Raw genomic sequence first — 16,938 nt, 5'->3', positions numbered from 1 at the left:
GTGCCAAGGTAGGGAAACAGTAAAGAAAATGTCTTCCCCAACAACAAAACAGGGACGAGTATGGTCCAAGAGATGTAAAATGACTTAGGAGAACAAAGTTATTAATGAGCACTTAGCTTTCAATGAATCAAAGTCAACAGCTGAACACTATAATAGCAAACACAGTTTGAGAAATTTATATATAAACAAGGGTATTGTGGGAAAATAATTTGTAATAGGGCTCAAGGCTGGAGATTTGAGATATTTCTACACACAAGAGCATTATGGGAAAATAATTCTTAATATGTCTCAAGGCTAAAGCACTAGTTTTGTCAGCTCAGATCCGACAAGTGGACTGAGGACCCATAAGTCAGGTAGGACAGACATAATGAAGAGAATCCACTCGTGCACAGTTCAGACATCTGATTATGATAAAATATGATGACCATGTTGTGAATTTCAACCTTGTTTAACACAAACAGCAACCACACATTAAAATATTCCAAGTTGCTTCATACAAATTACGTTATTCCTACAAAGCCAGAATAATGAGCAAACAATACTCAGACATTCCTAGCAATTATATGGCTAATTTGTCTGTGAACGTCAGCTGTCCAAATCTTACATAATAATAATAATAATAATAATAATAATAATAACAAAGCCAAACATAATGGGGAAACAATGGCCCCAAATCAAGGACATATTTAAATACTGCTCTTACATACTTAGAGTTAATAGAGTAACAGGTTTGCATAGCATTCATTTTTCTGGAGGATATGAAGTCAGAAACTCAAATGCTTGCCATTTTTAGCAACTGCAACTCTTTACAGTTTATTTTTATGGTGAGCAATCCAAAAATATCAGAAACTCATGGAATATTATAGTTCTCAGCTTGTTTAATAACAATCAGCAACACAGGCAAAAATAATGGGGGTTTGAGAAAGGCTCAAAATCAGGGACAATTCTTAAATATTACTCTTCTTCTCCTTTTTCTTCTTCTTTCGGCTTTTTCCGGTCATGGATCGCCACAGCAGATCACCTGTCCGCTCATGATTGGCAGTGGAGTTTTACGGTGTCAAGTTGCCAGCCCGGCGCCCAACCTTCCACAGAAGGCACACACATGCATGCACTCACACCTAGGGCCAATTTAGAGTGTCCAATCCACCTACAGCATGTCTTTGGGATGTGGGAGGAAACCGGAGCACCAGGAGGAAACCCACACGACCACAGGGAGGACATGCAGACTCCGCACAGAAGGCACCCCAGCCGAGAATCAAACCAGAAAACCTCTTTCTGTGAGGCGGCAACGCTAACCGCTGCAATTCTTAAATATTACTCTAATTCACTTAAAAAGTTGAAACAACAGATTAGTGTCAACAAATATTTTCTGAACAACAAGAAGTATGAAACTCTGAACAATAAGAAGTACAAAACTCTATTTGGCATTATTGACTGACTGTAAAACAAAGTGATTTACCAGAAGATGTTAACAAAATAATTGGTACTGTATCAGCATGTATTTTCTGAACAATTAAAAGTACAAAACTCCAATAATGTGCATTTTTTTTACTTAAAATAACAATATATAAGTAAGTAAGTAAATAAATAAATAAAATACAGAAGGGTGCCCTTATATGATCAACACCCTAGGCAGCTTACCTGATACACCTATAAATAAAGCCAGCTATGACAGTAAGTTGGTGTAACTGAAGCTATGCATATTCACATATGCAACAAAACACCCAATAGCTGCAGCATGTGCACTTTCAGCGGGTCACAGAGGGTCAGCATAGCAAAATGTTAAAGTTCATCATACAAATGCTAAGGAAAGAAGGGCAACAGGGAAGGCAGAGCTCGGGAAGAACAAGCAAAGGAGCATATACACCTGTAACTTAAAGGTAGATAGGTGGGGAGAGGAGGAGGAGCATTCTCTGTAGGACAGGTATCCTCTTAACTTTCTGTAGAAGAAAGGTAAATGGGATGGTACCAAAGAATGATTGTAAAGGACTAGGGGAATAACAATGGTAGCAGGGACAGACAAACAAATATTACGTGCAGACAGAGGCAGACAGGGGTGGTATTGACTCAAAAGGTAGCAACTGTTGAGGAAGGCAAACAGACAGACATAGGGAAGACAATTGGTGATGGGAGGACTGGACTATAAACACAATATGGAAGTGATACATAAGGAAGAAGTACATCATGAAGGAGGATATGGTGGGATACAGACAGCCTGTTTAACTGGCCCAGTGGAGACCCGCAGAGACATCACTCATCTCTGTGTCTAACATCATAAGCAGGCCCTGCCACTGGTGGCCTAATGGTTAAGATAGGATTGTCTTGGAACTCTATCAGGTGCACAAGAAAGTATTTTAAGATTCCAATATGGGAGTCCAGCTGCAGACATACCTCAGACAAGACTACCTGCTGGATCTGATACTTGCTGACCAAGGGGGACCTCTTCTGATCCACTCATAGATGGGGTAACATTCATCACAGTTTTGAGAGGTGGTCATACAGGCCACCAGAAAACCCTCCAGGTTGTCTTCAACAAGGTTACGTTTTTCACCCAGCATGACAGACAGACAAACTCAGGTGGCCATCACCTTTCCACAGACAGCATTATAGCTGAAGCTGTAGAAAGAGAAGACAAAAATGGAAACAGAAAAAAAGTATAACACATTTGTACAAGTGTATAACAAACTGGATCTCAGTTTTACACAATACAACTACACATACTATACATATCCCACTGCCTGGACAAACTGTTAGTTCTCCTTAAACAAGCTTCCCTGAAGAAGGCAAATTCCACTGCCATTACATACAATAGCTAGAAAATACATTGAAAAAAATCCATGTACAATACTTATTGTAAATTTCTGGCTTACTCCCCCTATCCTCTTTCTCTTACTGGTATAGCAGGTTAAGATGGCTTATCTGTAGGTGGTTATACCAATGCCTGCACTGCTTTCCAGAGTGGGTGATACCAGTGGCACCTGTCATCCTGGCAAGATGGTGCCTGACATCAATTTTATATAAAGCGCCCTCATAAAGTGTGCTTCATAGTCTCTTTGTAGCATAAACACATATTTGTCTGCTGACTGTACCAGGCAGGAGCCTTGCTGAGCCACTGCCTGAGGAAGCTATGTCCACTTAAAAGGTCTGAAAGGGGAGATAAATGGTAGCTGCATGTCTACAGTCACATATTATGGACACCATCTGATATGCGTTGTTAGGCAGCAAGATTGTACCATGGAAAGTATCTCTAACACAGACTGGCAGTGCCACAGGCTTCAAAGTGTCCATGTATGAGTTTAGTGTGCACATGTCCTTTCACCCAAGAAACGGACAGGGATGAACATGGTAGCACTGACAAGGAGTGCAGCACAATGTGTTATGGCATTAACTCAGAGACAATCACAATAAATAGGCTTATTATCATAATCATTGCATTATGAGTCCTATTATGGTGGGATAACAAACGTTCACTATATTGTGGGAGATCTGATAACATGAAGGAATCAGGAACAGAAATTCAGTGAAGAAAAGCTTGCACTGTAATATAAGCACAATGAAAGAAAATAAGACAACTCATAATGTATCACTGCACTGCAAGGAGCACATGTGATACATCAAAACAACTGGGACAGATAGGAAACAGTCGATTGAGTGAGGTAAAATGATAATAAGTGCATGACAGTTTAGTCTCCAGTTGGAATGCTAGCCCTGATAGATAACTGAGCGAAAGGGCATGACAGCTTAGTGTCCAGGTGTTGGGGGTTAACTCTGAAAGAGAACATAGGATATGGGAATAACCGGCTACTGCCCAGATGGGAGATCATCATGACAGTTAACACAACACATGGATGTGTCAAGCTACTGGTCAGCTGGGGAGTCCACACTGTATCCTATGTACACAGACTGTAAGACATTTTTCAGGGCAAGCAATGCCTCCTGCACACAGAACACATCATGGCCATGTGCAGAGAGGGAGGTGAGGGGACACAGGATATACACAGCACCATTGGCCATCCGCACAGTGCTGCAATAAGGTTAGAAGTGGTAACATTCCCATTGTTGTCAGTATGGCACAGGGTGGGAATGGCCAAAGCATATTAGTGTACAGGTATACGGCCACCAAATGGAGGCAGGGGGACAGAACTGAGACATACAGGATCGGCCAAGCACAGTGTCTCTCTCTCTCTCTCTCTCTCTTTCTCACACACACACACACACACACACACACACACACACACACACACACACACACACACACATACACAGAGGTGTGTAACCCACGGGTGTACGCTTCTTGTCACAGATGTAATAGAATGGTAATGGCAGGAAAAGTTCACCACACAAGAGAGAGAGGTGTTATTGTAGGTCATCTGCACACATGACATGCATATTCTTGAAAAAGTTAAAACAGACAAGACTTAGCAGGAACAACTGTGTCAGGGGAGTGGTACAGAACACCAATGTTTTGGGTGGTCATAATAAGTTACTAGTGGTGCATCACATGGTCACAAATATTATACTGTATACCAAGACCAAGACAAAGGCGATCATCAGGGACTGGTCCAATGCAACAGGTGGACCTGCAAAACAGAAGTGGCTAACAGAAGTGGAAGAGTTCTTAGTAACTAAATCCAGGGATCATAAGAGAATCCTCATACTTGACTGTGGATTGGATGTGGGAGTTGGGATGGTGACAACTGTCTAAATGTCTGTAGGGGATACATCAGATTAGTAATAACCAAGTGCGCCCGCAGGCAGGTGCAAGGGGGTGCACTTGCACCCCCCTGGATTCGGCTGGCCCGGAGACTTCATTTTCTTTTAATTTAAAAAAAAAAAAATGTTTTTTTTTTTCTTTGCGTCAAGTCGCACAGACGGAACAGGTGTTTGCGACATGATTTCATCTGTTCCGTCTGTGCGACTGTTGGCTTACGTCTTTAGCTTCCGCCTCCTCCACCCCGCGCGCGGAATTTCAAATCCAAAAGAAGTTGGGACGAGCGTACAAGTGAGAGGTAAGTGTGTGCGTGTGTGTTTTTAAGTGTTTGAGAGGTGTGTGCAAGTAAGAAATAGGTAGTTAGGGCCGGGGATGTTAAAAGATGTTGGGACGAGCGTACAAGTGAGAGGTAAGTGTGTGCGTGTGTGTTTTTAAGTGTTTGAGAGGTGTGTGCAAGTAAGAAATAGGTAGTTAGGGCCGGGGATGTTAAAAGATGTTGGGACGAGCATACAAGTGAGAGGTAAGTGTGTGTGTTTTTAAGTGTTTGAGAGGTGTGTGCAAGTAAGAAATAGGTAGTTAGGGCCGGGGATGTTAAAAGATGTTGGGACGAGCGTACAAGTGAGAGGTAAGTGTGTGCGTGTGTGTTTTAAGTGTTTGAGAGGTGTGCAAGTAAGAAATAGGTAGTTAGGGCCGGGATGTTAAAGATGTTGGGACGAGCATACAAGTGAGAGGTAAGTGTGTGCGTGTGTGTTTCTAAGTGTTTGAGAGGTGTGTGCAAGTAAGAAATAGGTAGTTAGGGCCGGGATGTTAAAAGATGTTGGGACGTACAAGTGAGAGGTAAGTGTGTGTGTGTTTTAAGTGTTTGAGAGGTGTATGCAAGTAAGATAATTAGGTATTTTCAAATGAAAGTCTTCATCTTTGTAAAAGTTGTTGTTCATGTTAGTTTATCAGAACTATAGGAATGACTATTTGTTCAGGTTAGGAATCTCCATAGACCTTCCCAGTCTACAATGCATACATGTCCTCCCACCCAACATATACCATATACCAACCACAGCACAACCCCTTGCAGAATGTTTCATGCAGTTAAGCATTATCCTGTAATGCTAATATCCCCTTTACTGAATCCTAAACTATTTTCCATACCAGTGTGTTATCTGCTTTGGAACTGTTCTTAGAGAGTGTGATATTACTCTTCCAGGGATGTAGGACAGTGAATTATGTATGAATTAATCACATGAGGCTGCCCACAAAGGGTGTGGGGGTATTGATGCTGAACAGAAGATATGGCAGAGGCATTACAGAAAGTTTGTAGATTTAGGATGGATGGAGCATCTTATTTCATGTTCATCTCTTTAGTTCTGATGTTGCCAAGTGAGCTTTATTGATGCATTAATGATGTTTTAGTAAATTATTTATGAAACATACAGGTAATAGAGTAGCATATGCATCATTGATTAAAATTAATTTAGCAGTCACTGGGAAGATGGATGGCTTTTGAAAAGTCTCAGTGGCTTATAACAAAGAGCTTTGAAGGTCGACTTGTTTTCCTACATCCTTACTTTATTCATGCAGGATGTCAAATTTATCTGAAAATGCTTTGCACATGTGGTACAAAATGTGCTATGTGTATCTTAAATACTGAATTTGTTTTACTGTACTGTAAATATTTTTAAGAAATGTATTTTTGATTTATGATGAGATCATGTCTTGGACTGCTAAGGTTGAGAGCTATGGTAAGAACTGAATTCACTGAATATGTTTGGGGGCTGTATTCACCCAGTATTGGCTTTGTTCAGGTATTTATTGGCTTCATCCAGGTTTTGTGCTAAGGTTGAGAGCTACGGTAAGAACTGAATTCACTGAATATGTTTGGGGGCTATATTCCCCCATTACTGTCTTTATCCGGGTGTTTTTTGCTAAGAGGTTGAGAGCTATGGTGAGAACTGAATTCACTGAATGTTTGGGGGCTGTATTCACCCATTATTGGCTTTGTTCAGGTATTTTGTGCTAAGAGGTTGACAGCTGTACTATGGTGAGAACTGAATTCACTAAATGGTAGCCATTTAAGTTTCAGTCTTCCTGTTTCACAAAACAGCTGATTTGGCGTAGTGGTATGTTGCTCTGACTGTTTTGCACAGGGTCCCCTGGGTTCAGGACATGGCAGTGAAATGTATGGTGGTAACGCAGCATTTTATTCTAGCAACTTTCCAACATTATACAAGCAATGTTTAAAATGTGTCCCTGGTTTTTGGCCTCCCCCCCCCCCCCAAATAAATTTTGGCTTTTTCCAGATTTCTTGTGCTGCAAAGTTCAGAGATACAGCTGAGTGTCGAGTAGATTTTACGAGCTGAGAGCTGCAGGGAAGCAAAAGTTTAGTGCTGCTTATGTTTAATCTGCTTGCATTGTTAATAGCACAACAGATAGTGTCCTTGCTTTTAATGCTGAAGGCTGTGGGTTCTACTCCCACAGTAGGTAGATGCATTGCTGATACTGTACTGTGTTGTAAAGGGGGTGGATGCTGCAGTCCTTTTGGTAAAGATACCTAGTAACTATGAACCTGTTATCAGTTTGCTATTCATTCCCTATTGCGGTATTACTAGCTTATCATTTTTTTATTGCATGCAACAAAGGCAATTTATTCTTCAAGGGTAACGGGCACTTTATTTGTAGATTAAACAATGACATATAAAGCAGCAACCTCTTTATTAGTTACAAATTTCTTTAATGTGGATTTTACAGAGGTTGTGCATATTTTTTACTGATACTGGTGGACTATAGAAGGTTAAGTAGACTTTTTATGATGGAAATGTTTTGAATTGGGCAGTTTTGTCAGTGGTGTATGCATTTTGTTTCATTGTTAATGGAAAAATGTTCAAAACAATAATTTTGAAATGTCCTCTAACAACTGTACTGTATTGTACAAGGAATATAATGTAATACAGTCAGGAAGGTGTATCAAAGAGCATGTGTATGTTATGTTCGAGGGGCCTATGATTTTGAAGACAGCCCAGAGTTAATATTTATCTGCCACTGGCAAGATGTATTTTCTTTGAATGTGGGTTTCAATGCTGTTTCAATGCATGTGAGTTTCAAGGGCAGTGAAGTTTTAATGTTAGTCTATTTTCATTGTGAGACTGGCTGCATTGCTTTGTTTAACAGATATGTATTAGGGTTTGTGCTGTAAAATGCAAAATAAAATGTTCAAATGAAATCCTAAATCATCGCAGAAGTAAAGCAGTATGCACATTACAGTGTTTATGGTAAATGGGGCAAAATAACCAAGGAATGGGACATTGGAATGGCTGCAGGGGGAGGCTCCATTTGACCATGATTTTGTGAAGGGGGGGGGGTAGTGAACTCAGACAGCCCTGATTGAACTATACCTCTCAGTTGTCCATATCTTTGCAGAATGAACAGATATTTGCTTCTTATTTTTGGTTAGTTCCTCATAAAATGTGTGGTTTTCTAGCAAATCATTTAGGAATGAAGTCACTAAATGACACATAGTTTCAGACGTCATAACCTTCAGAAAAATGCATGCTAATGCAAGACTGTCTTAAGTTTATACAAGAGCAATTTTTAGTAGTGTTTGTATGTTCCCCCAATATATTTGGCCTTGTCCAGATTTCCTGCATTAAGAGGTTGAGAGGTATGTGCAAATCACTGTAGATTAGGAATATCCAAACCTCTCAATTGTCCCCAATTTTGGCTCAAAATGTTGCTCTCCCCTAATAATCCCTCCTCCAAAATGGCAATTTTGGAAGAAAATGTGGAGGGTTTACAATTGTATATAACTAATGATCAGAGTTATAGATTACTTTTATTTCAGAAATGCATGTAGATGCTCTTATTTTGTTAGCTGCTCAAGTTAACAATGTTAATACTAAAAAGGTGTCCTTTTTTGACAGGTATTTTTGCATCACATTTTGGTCCGTTTTTCATAAACTTGTGGTTTTCTGACTAATTAGTGGCAAGTCATTAAAGATTGAAGTTAGAAAATAATGGCAGACATTTGAGTTTCAGATTTTATACCCTTCAGAAAATTTGTACTAATGCAAGATCTACTACTGTTCTATTATCTAAGTTAATAATGCAATATTTAAAAACTGGCCTTATTTTTGGGCCTGTGTCCCACTTCTAGTTCTATGTATGGCTTTGTCCAGATTTCTTGCTCTGAAGTTGAGAGCTATGAGTCCAAAAGACAGTCACTGCTATATAACTTCAGTTTATTCCAAACCACAAAACACGTATTTCATAAATGAAATGAAATACGTGTTTTGTGGTTTGGAATATTTGGAATAAACTGTTTTCTACTTGATGTTGAGAGGTATGAGTGTTAGAGCCATCACTGTCAGCCAGAGACATTTCAAATTATGACATACTTATTTCACCCCACCTCCATTGTAGTGGCTCTGGATGTGTCCAAGGAAGGCAAGGAGCAGTTACGCAGTGTAAGTGTGCAGAGCATTCCCCATCCAAGGTAGATCACAAATACGACCGTGGCTTTTCATCTGTCCTTGATTTTGCAGAATGTTCTGGTTTTCTATCAGATTTTTATACTGTTGATTTAAGCTTCTTATTATTCAGGAACTGCATGCTGTCACAGTGCCCTGTTGCTCTGTTTAAATAGCCATGGTTTAATGAACATCAGGTAAGCTTGTCGGAGATTGTAAGATGCAAGTAAGCTTTAGTAAGCATATTGTTAAAGAATTACCAGCATTGAAAGCCTTTTCGTTGTTGCCATGCAGAGAATATTTACATAACTAGATAATGTATAAGCCTTGGGTATTGAAATGCATATGACAGTATTTGTAATAAAAGGACAGGATTACAGTATTTTCAGAAGTTCATTACATTTTATTGGAGACCAGTGTGTTATAGCAGTGTCTGTGTGTTAGTACACTTAGTTGGGTGGCTTTAATGGTATATGGTAAATAAGCATTGCTACCTTACTTAAAAGCCAAGCCCTGCAATAACTAGGTAAGCTCCACACTGAAGTCAAAACACAATAGCTCTGGTGGGTAAATGTACTCTGTAGTAATCAAGAAAGGCAAATGTTTGAAATAACTACAGCTTACGTGCAAACACAATAGGTAGTGATGAAACAATGCTCTGCTAAAAATGCTTTAATGCTCCACATTGCTGAGCTGCAGATCAGTTATTATCACTGGCTACCAGGATTTCACCCACTTCAGATCAAGCACGGTGCTGTTCAGTGCAACCTTCCCAGAACTAATTCAAGTATGACCAGAATTATTTTGTGTGTGTGTGTATGAGGGAGGTAGCATACCCCTCAGCTGTCCAGGTTTTTGCAGAATGTCCAGATTTTCACCCCATATTCCTCCTAAAAAGGATTGAAGTTGCTAAATAATGAGACATTTCAGTTTTAGATGTCATATCATTTAGAAAAATGCATACTAACACAAATCCTGTTACTCTTGCAATTTTCTAAGTTTGAGAGCCATATTTATAATCTGTCCCTATTTATTTTAGGCTTTGTCCAGATTTCTTGCACTAAGGTTGAGGCCTTGAGGGGTATGGTATGTTTGTGAGGGAGAGAGAAAGTGAAATGCCCAAGTTAGAGTTAGCAGGTGGAATTTATTTTCAAGTGCATTTTCAAGGAACTGTGAGTTTTAAGGGAAGTGAAGTTTACTGCTGCTCATGCCAAGTCTATTTACAATGTGCAACTGTTTTGTTTAGCAAATGGTATCTCTACTGTGGTATAAAGTTTTAAAGCTATGTTAGTAGCACCACAAGTAGAATACTTGCATCTTAATGTAGAGGCTTGAGGTTATATTCCTACAGCATGTACATTCGTATGCTGCAGTCCTGAGGATATTCTCCTTTGGATGAGATGCCTAATAACTATGAACCTGTTTTTCAGCTTGACATCCATTTTCTATTGCAATATACCAGCTTACCATTTTTTTTAATTTAACATAGGCAATTTATTCTTTGACTGCAGCAGGCACTGAATTTGTAGATGAAACACTGAAATATACAGTTGTTTTCTAGCAACATCTTCATTAGTTTCATATCTTTAATGTGGAATTATTCAGATTACTTTTACTTCGGCAGAGACACTCAAACAAGTGTTGCTGTATAATACAAGGGATATAATTCAATTATATATTATAATTAATACAATCAGGTAAATCAAAACTCTTGCATGGCCCTAACAGTGTGCAAGGAGCCTATTGCTTGAAAACAGTTCAAAGGTAAATAACCTGCCACTGGCCAGATGCATTTTCTTTGAATATGGGTTTCAATGCTGTTTCATTGAATGTGAGTTTCAAAAGTAGAGAAGCTTTAATGCCAAGTCTGTTTTCATTGTAAGACTATTGCTTTGTTTAGGTTTAGTAAATGTCTCAGTGTTTGGGCTATAATGTTTGAAATAAAAGTTTTAAATTAAATCCAACTGCCTGTAATCATTGTAGAACTAAAGCATAAAACAGTATGCACACAGATTTGAACAGTGTCTACGGCAAATGGGGAGAAATAGCCAAGTAATGGGACACTGGAATGGCTGTGTGGGCGGGGCTTGGGGTGGGTGGACTTGGGCGGGGCTGTGTTGGCAGGGGGTGGTGAGAGCTATGTGGGTGGGGCTCTGGGTTTGCACCCCCCCTGCAAAAAATCCTGCGGGCTCCCTTGGTAATAACATGTTCATTTCCAGCTGTACACGGACTTTCAGCAGAACACACATGCACACTTGTCCTCTAGGTACACTGGAGCTGCAACTGTGAAGGCAAGGCCATATACAGTTCCTTTGCAGTTGTAGAGGTCAAAGTTACCTATGAGGCAGTAATTAATAAACTAAATGAGAAGTGAGAAAAGAAATATAATGCATGAGACAGGATATTTTCACAGATGTATGCAAGCAAAGATTGAGTGCAAATGGTATAAGACATGTAAGAGACTGGGCCATTTTGCTGTTAAAACATCTAACTAATGGAACAGTTGTGATTTTTCAGTTTTTAAATAGAAACAGGAACTGATATTATTGTGATGTCGTGTGGTACAGAAAGAAGATTCCTGAAGCAGCTGCAATTGCATGAGGCAGAGACTGACATACTTAGCCCTGCAGGCAAGCTGAAATGCATTGATAATATTTTAGCCATGTCTAAGTGTAAGGGGCACATGTTTGAGTTTTGGATTTATGTGCAGGATGGTCTCTACATATATAATTTGCTTAGCAGAACTGTGGCATGCAAAATGGGCTTAATAGCAAGTTTAAAAGAAGTCAATGTAGATGTGTTTGGTGATAATGGCCTAACTCACTGTGAATCATGAAAAAACAAACTAATTTCAAATGCTGTTCCATATGCCGTAACTACATTGAGAAGGGCACCATTTCATTTACTCTCCAAAGTAGAAGCAGAACTGAAATGAAGGCAGAACTTTGCCATTATAGAAAGTGTTACTTAACTGAACTGAATGAGTAGTGCTCTCCCATGGCCACAGTAAGAAAAGAAAATGTTTACGTGAGAATCTGTGTTGACTTTAAAACTCTCAGTCATGCTGTTGTGTGACAAAGGTTTATATAGCCTACATTAGAATACATGGCACCCACATTAGTTAATGCAAAATTGTTTTCTACAGTAGATGCTTCCAATGTTCTCTAACAAGTTGCATTAGACAAAAAAAGGCCCAAAACAGATTCCTTTCTTTTCCTTCATGGGAAGATTCTGTCTTAAAAGGCTGCATTCTCCTTAATTTCAGTTAAGTAACACTTTCTATAATGGCAAAGTTCTGCCTTCATTTCAGTTCTGCTTCATATGGAACAGCATTTGAAATGAGTTTGTTTCTGGTTCTGTCCTCTGTTAGCCTCTGTGATTTTCCAACATGAAATGATTGATTGGCTTGGATGGTGTTGTTACAGATGGCATCCTTGTGTTTGGTTCAGAAAAGCAAGGACATGATTCAAGGCTAGAGGTGTTACAAAGAATCAAAATGTGGGTCATAAACTTAATCAACAAAAAGTTTGCTTTATAAGCTGAATCAACAAAAATGTTGCTTTAGTAAAACAGCTTTAGTATTTGGGCACCATATATGAATCAACAATATCAAACAAGATGCAAACAAAGTCTGGCCCAAGCCCTAGGTATGATCACCTATTCAGACAAGTTTGCACTGGACCTATCCAGTCCTCCAACCTTTAACAGATTTGGTAAAGAAAAATGTGCTTATTTTTCCTACTTTTAGAAAAATGTGTTTTTTTTTCTTTCTGTGAGGAGAGATGTAGTGTAAAGTGAATTGAAGCTGCTTGCGTATATGTATATAATGGCACTGCCCTTTTAATACAAATGCATGATGTTGCCCTCTTAAGAATAAGTCTGTACCCTAATACATTGCAAGTATTGAGCTATTGGAAAGTTGGGTGTGAGATGTTGAAGTGTTTACACACCTTATACTGTGCTGCCATGCAGACCTCTTATCCATACCAAATTCCTTGTTATTTGCCATTTTGAGGTGCAAAATAATTGGGTGCCATGAATTTCCAAGTGGCTCCTTTAAATCCTGATTTTTTTTTTCTTTAGTCAGATAGAGTCAGAGAGTTTGGGGAAAAAAGGTTGTTTACAGATGCAGTCTGCACCCGGCTGTGACTTGCGACAGATGAGCGGCCAACCAAAGACTGTCACATCAACCTCTTGTCTGTAAGACTAGGCAGATGTTACATCTGGAGGAGATTGCAGCCAGCAATGCTAACATTCTCCTACCCAGCTGCGTGTGAAGTGGTTTAAGTTTCTCTGTGCATCCCAAGCCCTGATTACTTAAGGTGACTTGATGTTTTTTGTCAGGGTAAGTCTAGTGCTCATTTTCTAGTGAGTTTCTGGGTTGTGTAGTTACTTTTCCTTGTGCCTGTCTGCCTGCTGTCCTAATCACCAAAAACACAAAAAAACTAATCAAAATGAAAAACTCACTGCAGATAATGACTCGGTGCAAATAGCTCAGAAAGGTTAACGTAAATAGATGGATCTGAAGAAGTTCATAAATTTAATGAAAGAAAGCACTCATCTGTGTTTTAAACCAAATCAAAGACTTGTTTCAGCTCCAGTTATTTAATTTAATATATTTACATTAACTTTTCTGATCTATTGGCTCCAACGCATTACCTGCAGTGAGTTGTTCGCAATCCTAAATAATATCAGTTTTGTCTACATACAATATTTAAAACAAAAAAAAAAAAGAAAGAAAGGAGAACAGAAGGAAAGTAAAAAAGTGTTTTCTCTTTTTTTGTTTCCTTCTCGGCTGCCAACCATCTTATGCTACAGCAGCCAGAAGGGATAGAAGCTTCATAGTGTGAAACTGACCCGAAGTCTGGATCTTGGTTTCATTTTGCCTTGCCCATTGTGATGTCCTGGTAAATAACTTGTGTTGGTTATTAAACTGTGTCAGAAATGTTTGATATAATAGTTTTATACAAAGTTGTGAGCTGGAACCCCTTCATTTCTGACAGCAGACAATCGCTGAATCCTTTTGGATTCCTGTACAAACTGGTGGCCTGGAGGAGAATGTCCAGTCGTTCATCATGGCCAAACAGAACAGGGGACAGGTAGGCTTTAATGTTCCAGAATCAACACTTGACTTCTGCTAGACTACTAGCAGCAGGGGCTGTGGCGGGTATTAACTATAAGGTTTTCTGGAAAGTCCAGGGATAAAACGAGAAACAGTATGCCATGTGAGTTGTGAGTTTCTTCTTTAGGTTTAAATTTATTGTAATTTTATTGTTTGTATGCCACAATTCCATTGGAGTGGGTGGGGTTACATAATTGTATATGCAAGTTTTATGTTAATCAGTGTACCGATTTGTACCTATTTCTCATGGGCTTTGTCCAGATTTTCGATATTTCCAGGTTGAGAGGTATCCTGTCATGTTGTTTGTAATAAAGCTACCAGTTTACTGAAACCTACACTGGAATCATGACATGTTTTTTGATGAACCTGACAAGAAACAGTCTGTATTTTCATAGCTCCACCTGACAATGCGTGCATTGGTTCTTATGTCATTGGTTTTATTCTGTGCTATCTTTTATGACCCATTGTTATGGACCAGACTATGCTTCTTTGTCAGTGACTCAACACATTCTGACCACCTTTGCCTTGTATGGGAGACAACATTCCATACCTGAGAATTTATTGATATTTGATTAATGGGAAAGTTTGACTGGGTAGAAGCCCATTTTTAGAGGAGGCTGAAGGAGAAAAGCTCCAAAAATGTGCTGTGATGTCTGCTGTCTCAGCCATGGTCTGGAACTTTCAGATGGGCATCATCAGCCATGATTCTAAGGTATATCACACATCACTATTGTTGTCTATATCAATGGGAAGAGCATATCCTAGACTGTTTAACTGGCAGTGCATCTACCTATTAACTAGATAACCCTGTGGGAAGTTACCTGATGTGAAACCCTGGTAAAAGTCTCACAAGTGACAGATGTGGGCATCATGGGATCTACCTCCACAACAGAGACACACTGTATATACTACCCTATGCACTGCATACCATAGGGTAGTTAATGGAGTGGAAGCCCTCCAGCTGATCTACTGAACATTATGTGGAAAAGGTGGGGCCTTGATGGCAATGCAAGCACAATCTATGCCCCCCAGGACCTCAGGGAATGTGTTACATTGTACAATACACACATAGCTGTGGTTCTGTCCTCTGTTGCCCATGGAAACCATATATGCTCAGCCACATGCCACAGCAACACATCAAGGAACTGAGATAAGATCTGTGAGACCAACAGCAGCAAAATTCCCAATGTGTCCCCATGGGATGCTGAAATGTCTCCATATTAAGGATGGCTGGTGCTACACAAACTTTTGTGTCCAGTACGATAGGCAGTCCACATATTGATTCCATATATCAGAAACATATCTGATAACTCTTATATAGTTTCTCTATCCACAGGGTAGCTGTCAACAATCTCCTGGCCATAGAGGTGATGTTATATCCAGCACTGACAAGCTTGTTTGTGAGGCAACAAAGTGTAATAACATGGGCCAGTAACACATACTGCTCAGCTAAAGGTCCTGCTTCTCGTTGTATCGCAACAAGAGTGAAGCTACTGTACAGCAGAAAATCCTGGTGTTCAGAACAGATGAGCACCCCTGCTCCTTGAGCAAAACTTATTAGTTTCTGAATTACTCTACCATGTATGATGTTAATGTTTGCATATGTGAGTATTTTCTTTAGCATGATGACACTCATTTGCATACTATTATGCAATCATTTGCATAATGTGCATACTATGTTATTTTTCATGTAGAGCAGTCGTGCTACTTGTGTCTCTGAATCATCTTCTCTCTCTCCATCACTGCTCATTATGGTATTGCATGTAATGTTGCATGCAAATTGTCTTTAAATACACCCTTAATCACAGCAGCTGATGTAGCCATTTGTAGTACAGCTGGTATTTTGGGCTGCTTTTAGGGAAATCATATTGTAAGCAGTCAGCATGTAACTGGTAATTAAGTTTAATAAGCTTGCTTATCCTGGAGCTTCTTTCCAGCTACTAACACCTCCAGTCTCATATCTTATGTTATTTAATGTATTCTTTCATATAACATCCATCAGTGACATCTTGTACAAAGGCAATGTTTTTAGCAGCAAATTTTCACCATTTTGAATTATTATTTAAGCAGTAACTGATGACTGGGGTGTGGGTATATTGAAAATTTGCCCACAGCTGACTTGGTTTGATTATGAGAGCAAAACCTGAGTGATCAAACAAAGCCACCCATGGGCAAATCTTCAATATACCCACACCCACTCATCAGTTATTGCTATTGTACAATGACATTATTTAAGAAAGAAAGAAATTACTTAATTTTATTAAATAATCTCCGGGATTCATGAAGCTCGGCGCAAGGACGGCGTTAGCCTTGCACCAAACGTGTGGCGTAGAGATGGCACAGCAACACCACATGCATATTAATGAAGGTGCTCTGCCATAATGGCCACGTGCATAGGAAACGTGTACAAGTGTAGGGGGCATGTCCAAGCACTGCACAGAGGCGTGATCATGTTGGCTGCATAGGTGCAACCTCTAATGCTGACTAGTACAGCCTGCCTCTAATACTAATCACACCTGTCAGTGTCCGTGGATACTGAAATGTATGCAAAGCATACAAGGCATCATTGCGAACACCACAATACGAAATAAACACAAAGGCACGTAGCTGAATATTGAGTCCCCGTCCCTCGAACAAAGATATTTAAA

At 39.5% G+C, this 16,938-nt stretch overlaps 1 protein-coding gene across 1 annotated transcript in view; it reads left to right on the top strand.

The window, feature by feature from the left end:
* Positions 1–4,891: 4,891 nt before the first annotated feature.
* TIGIT (T cell immunoreceptor with Ig and ITIM domains) overlaps positions 4,892–16,938 on the top strand; it is a 483,149-nt gene continuing 471,102 nt past the window's right edge. The window contains exon 1 of the mRNA XM_044072774.1: positions 4,892–5,009. Coding sequence (XP_043928709.1) covers positions 4,892–5,009 — 118 coding nt within the window. The remainder of the gene's footprint in view (positions 5,010–16,938) is intronic.

This window comes from Protopterus annectens, chromosome 5.part1, assembly GCF_019279795.1.
Source record: "Protopterus annectens isolate FY-2018-M chromosome 5.part1, PAN1.0, whole genome shotgun sequence".
NCBI classification, from domain to species: Eukaryota; Metazoa; Chordata; order Ceratodontiformes; family Protopteridae; genus Protopterus; species Protopterus annectens.
Note: the sequence above shows the minus strand (reverse complement) of the source record. Positions and strands in the feature narration are given on the sequence as shown.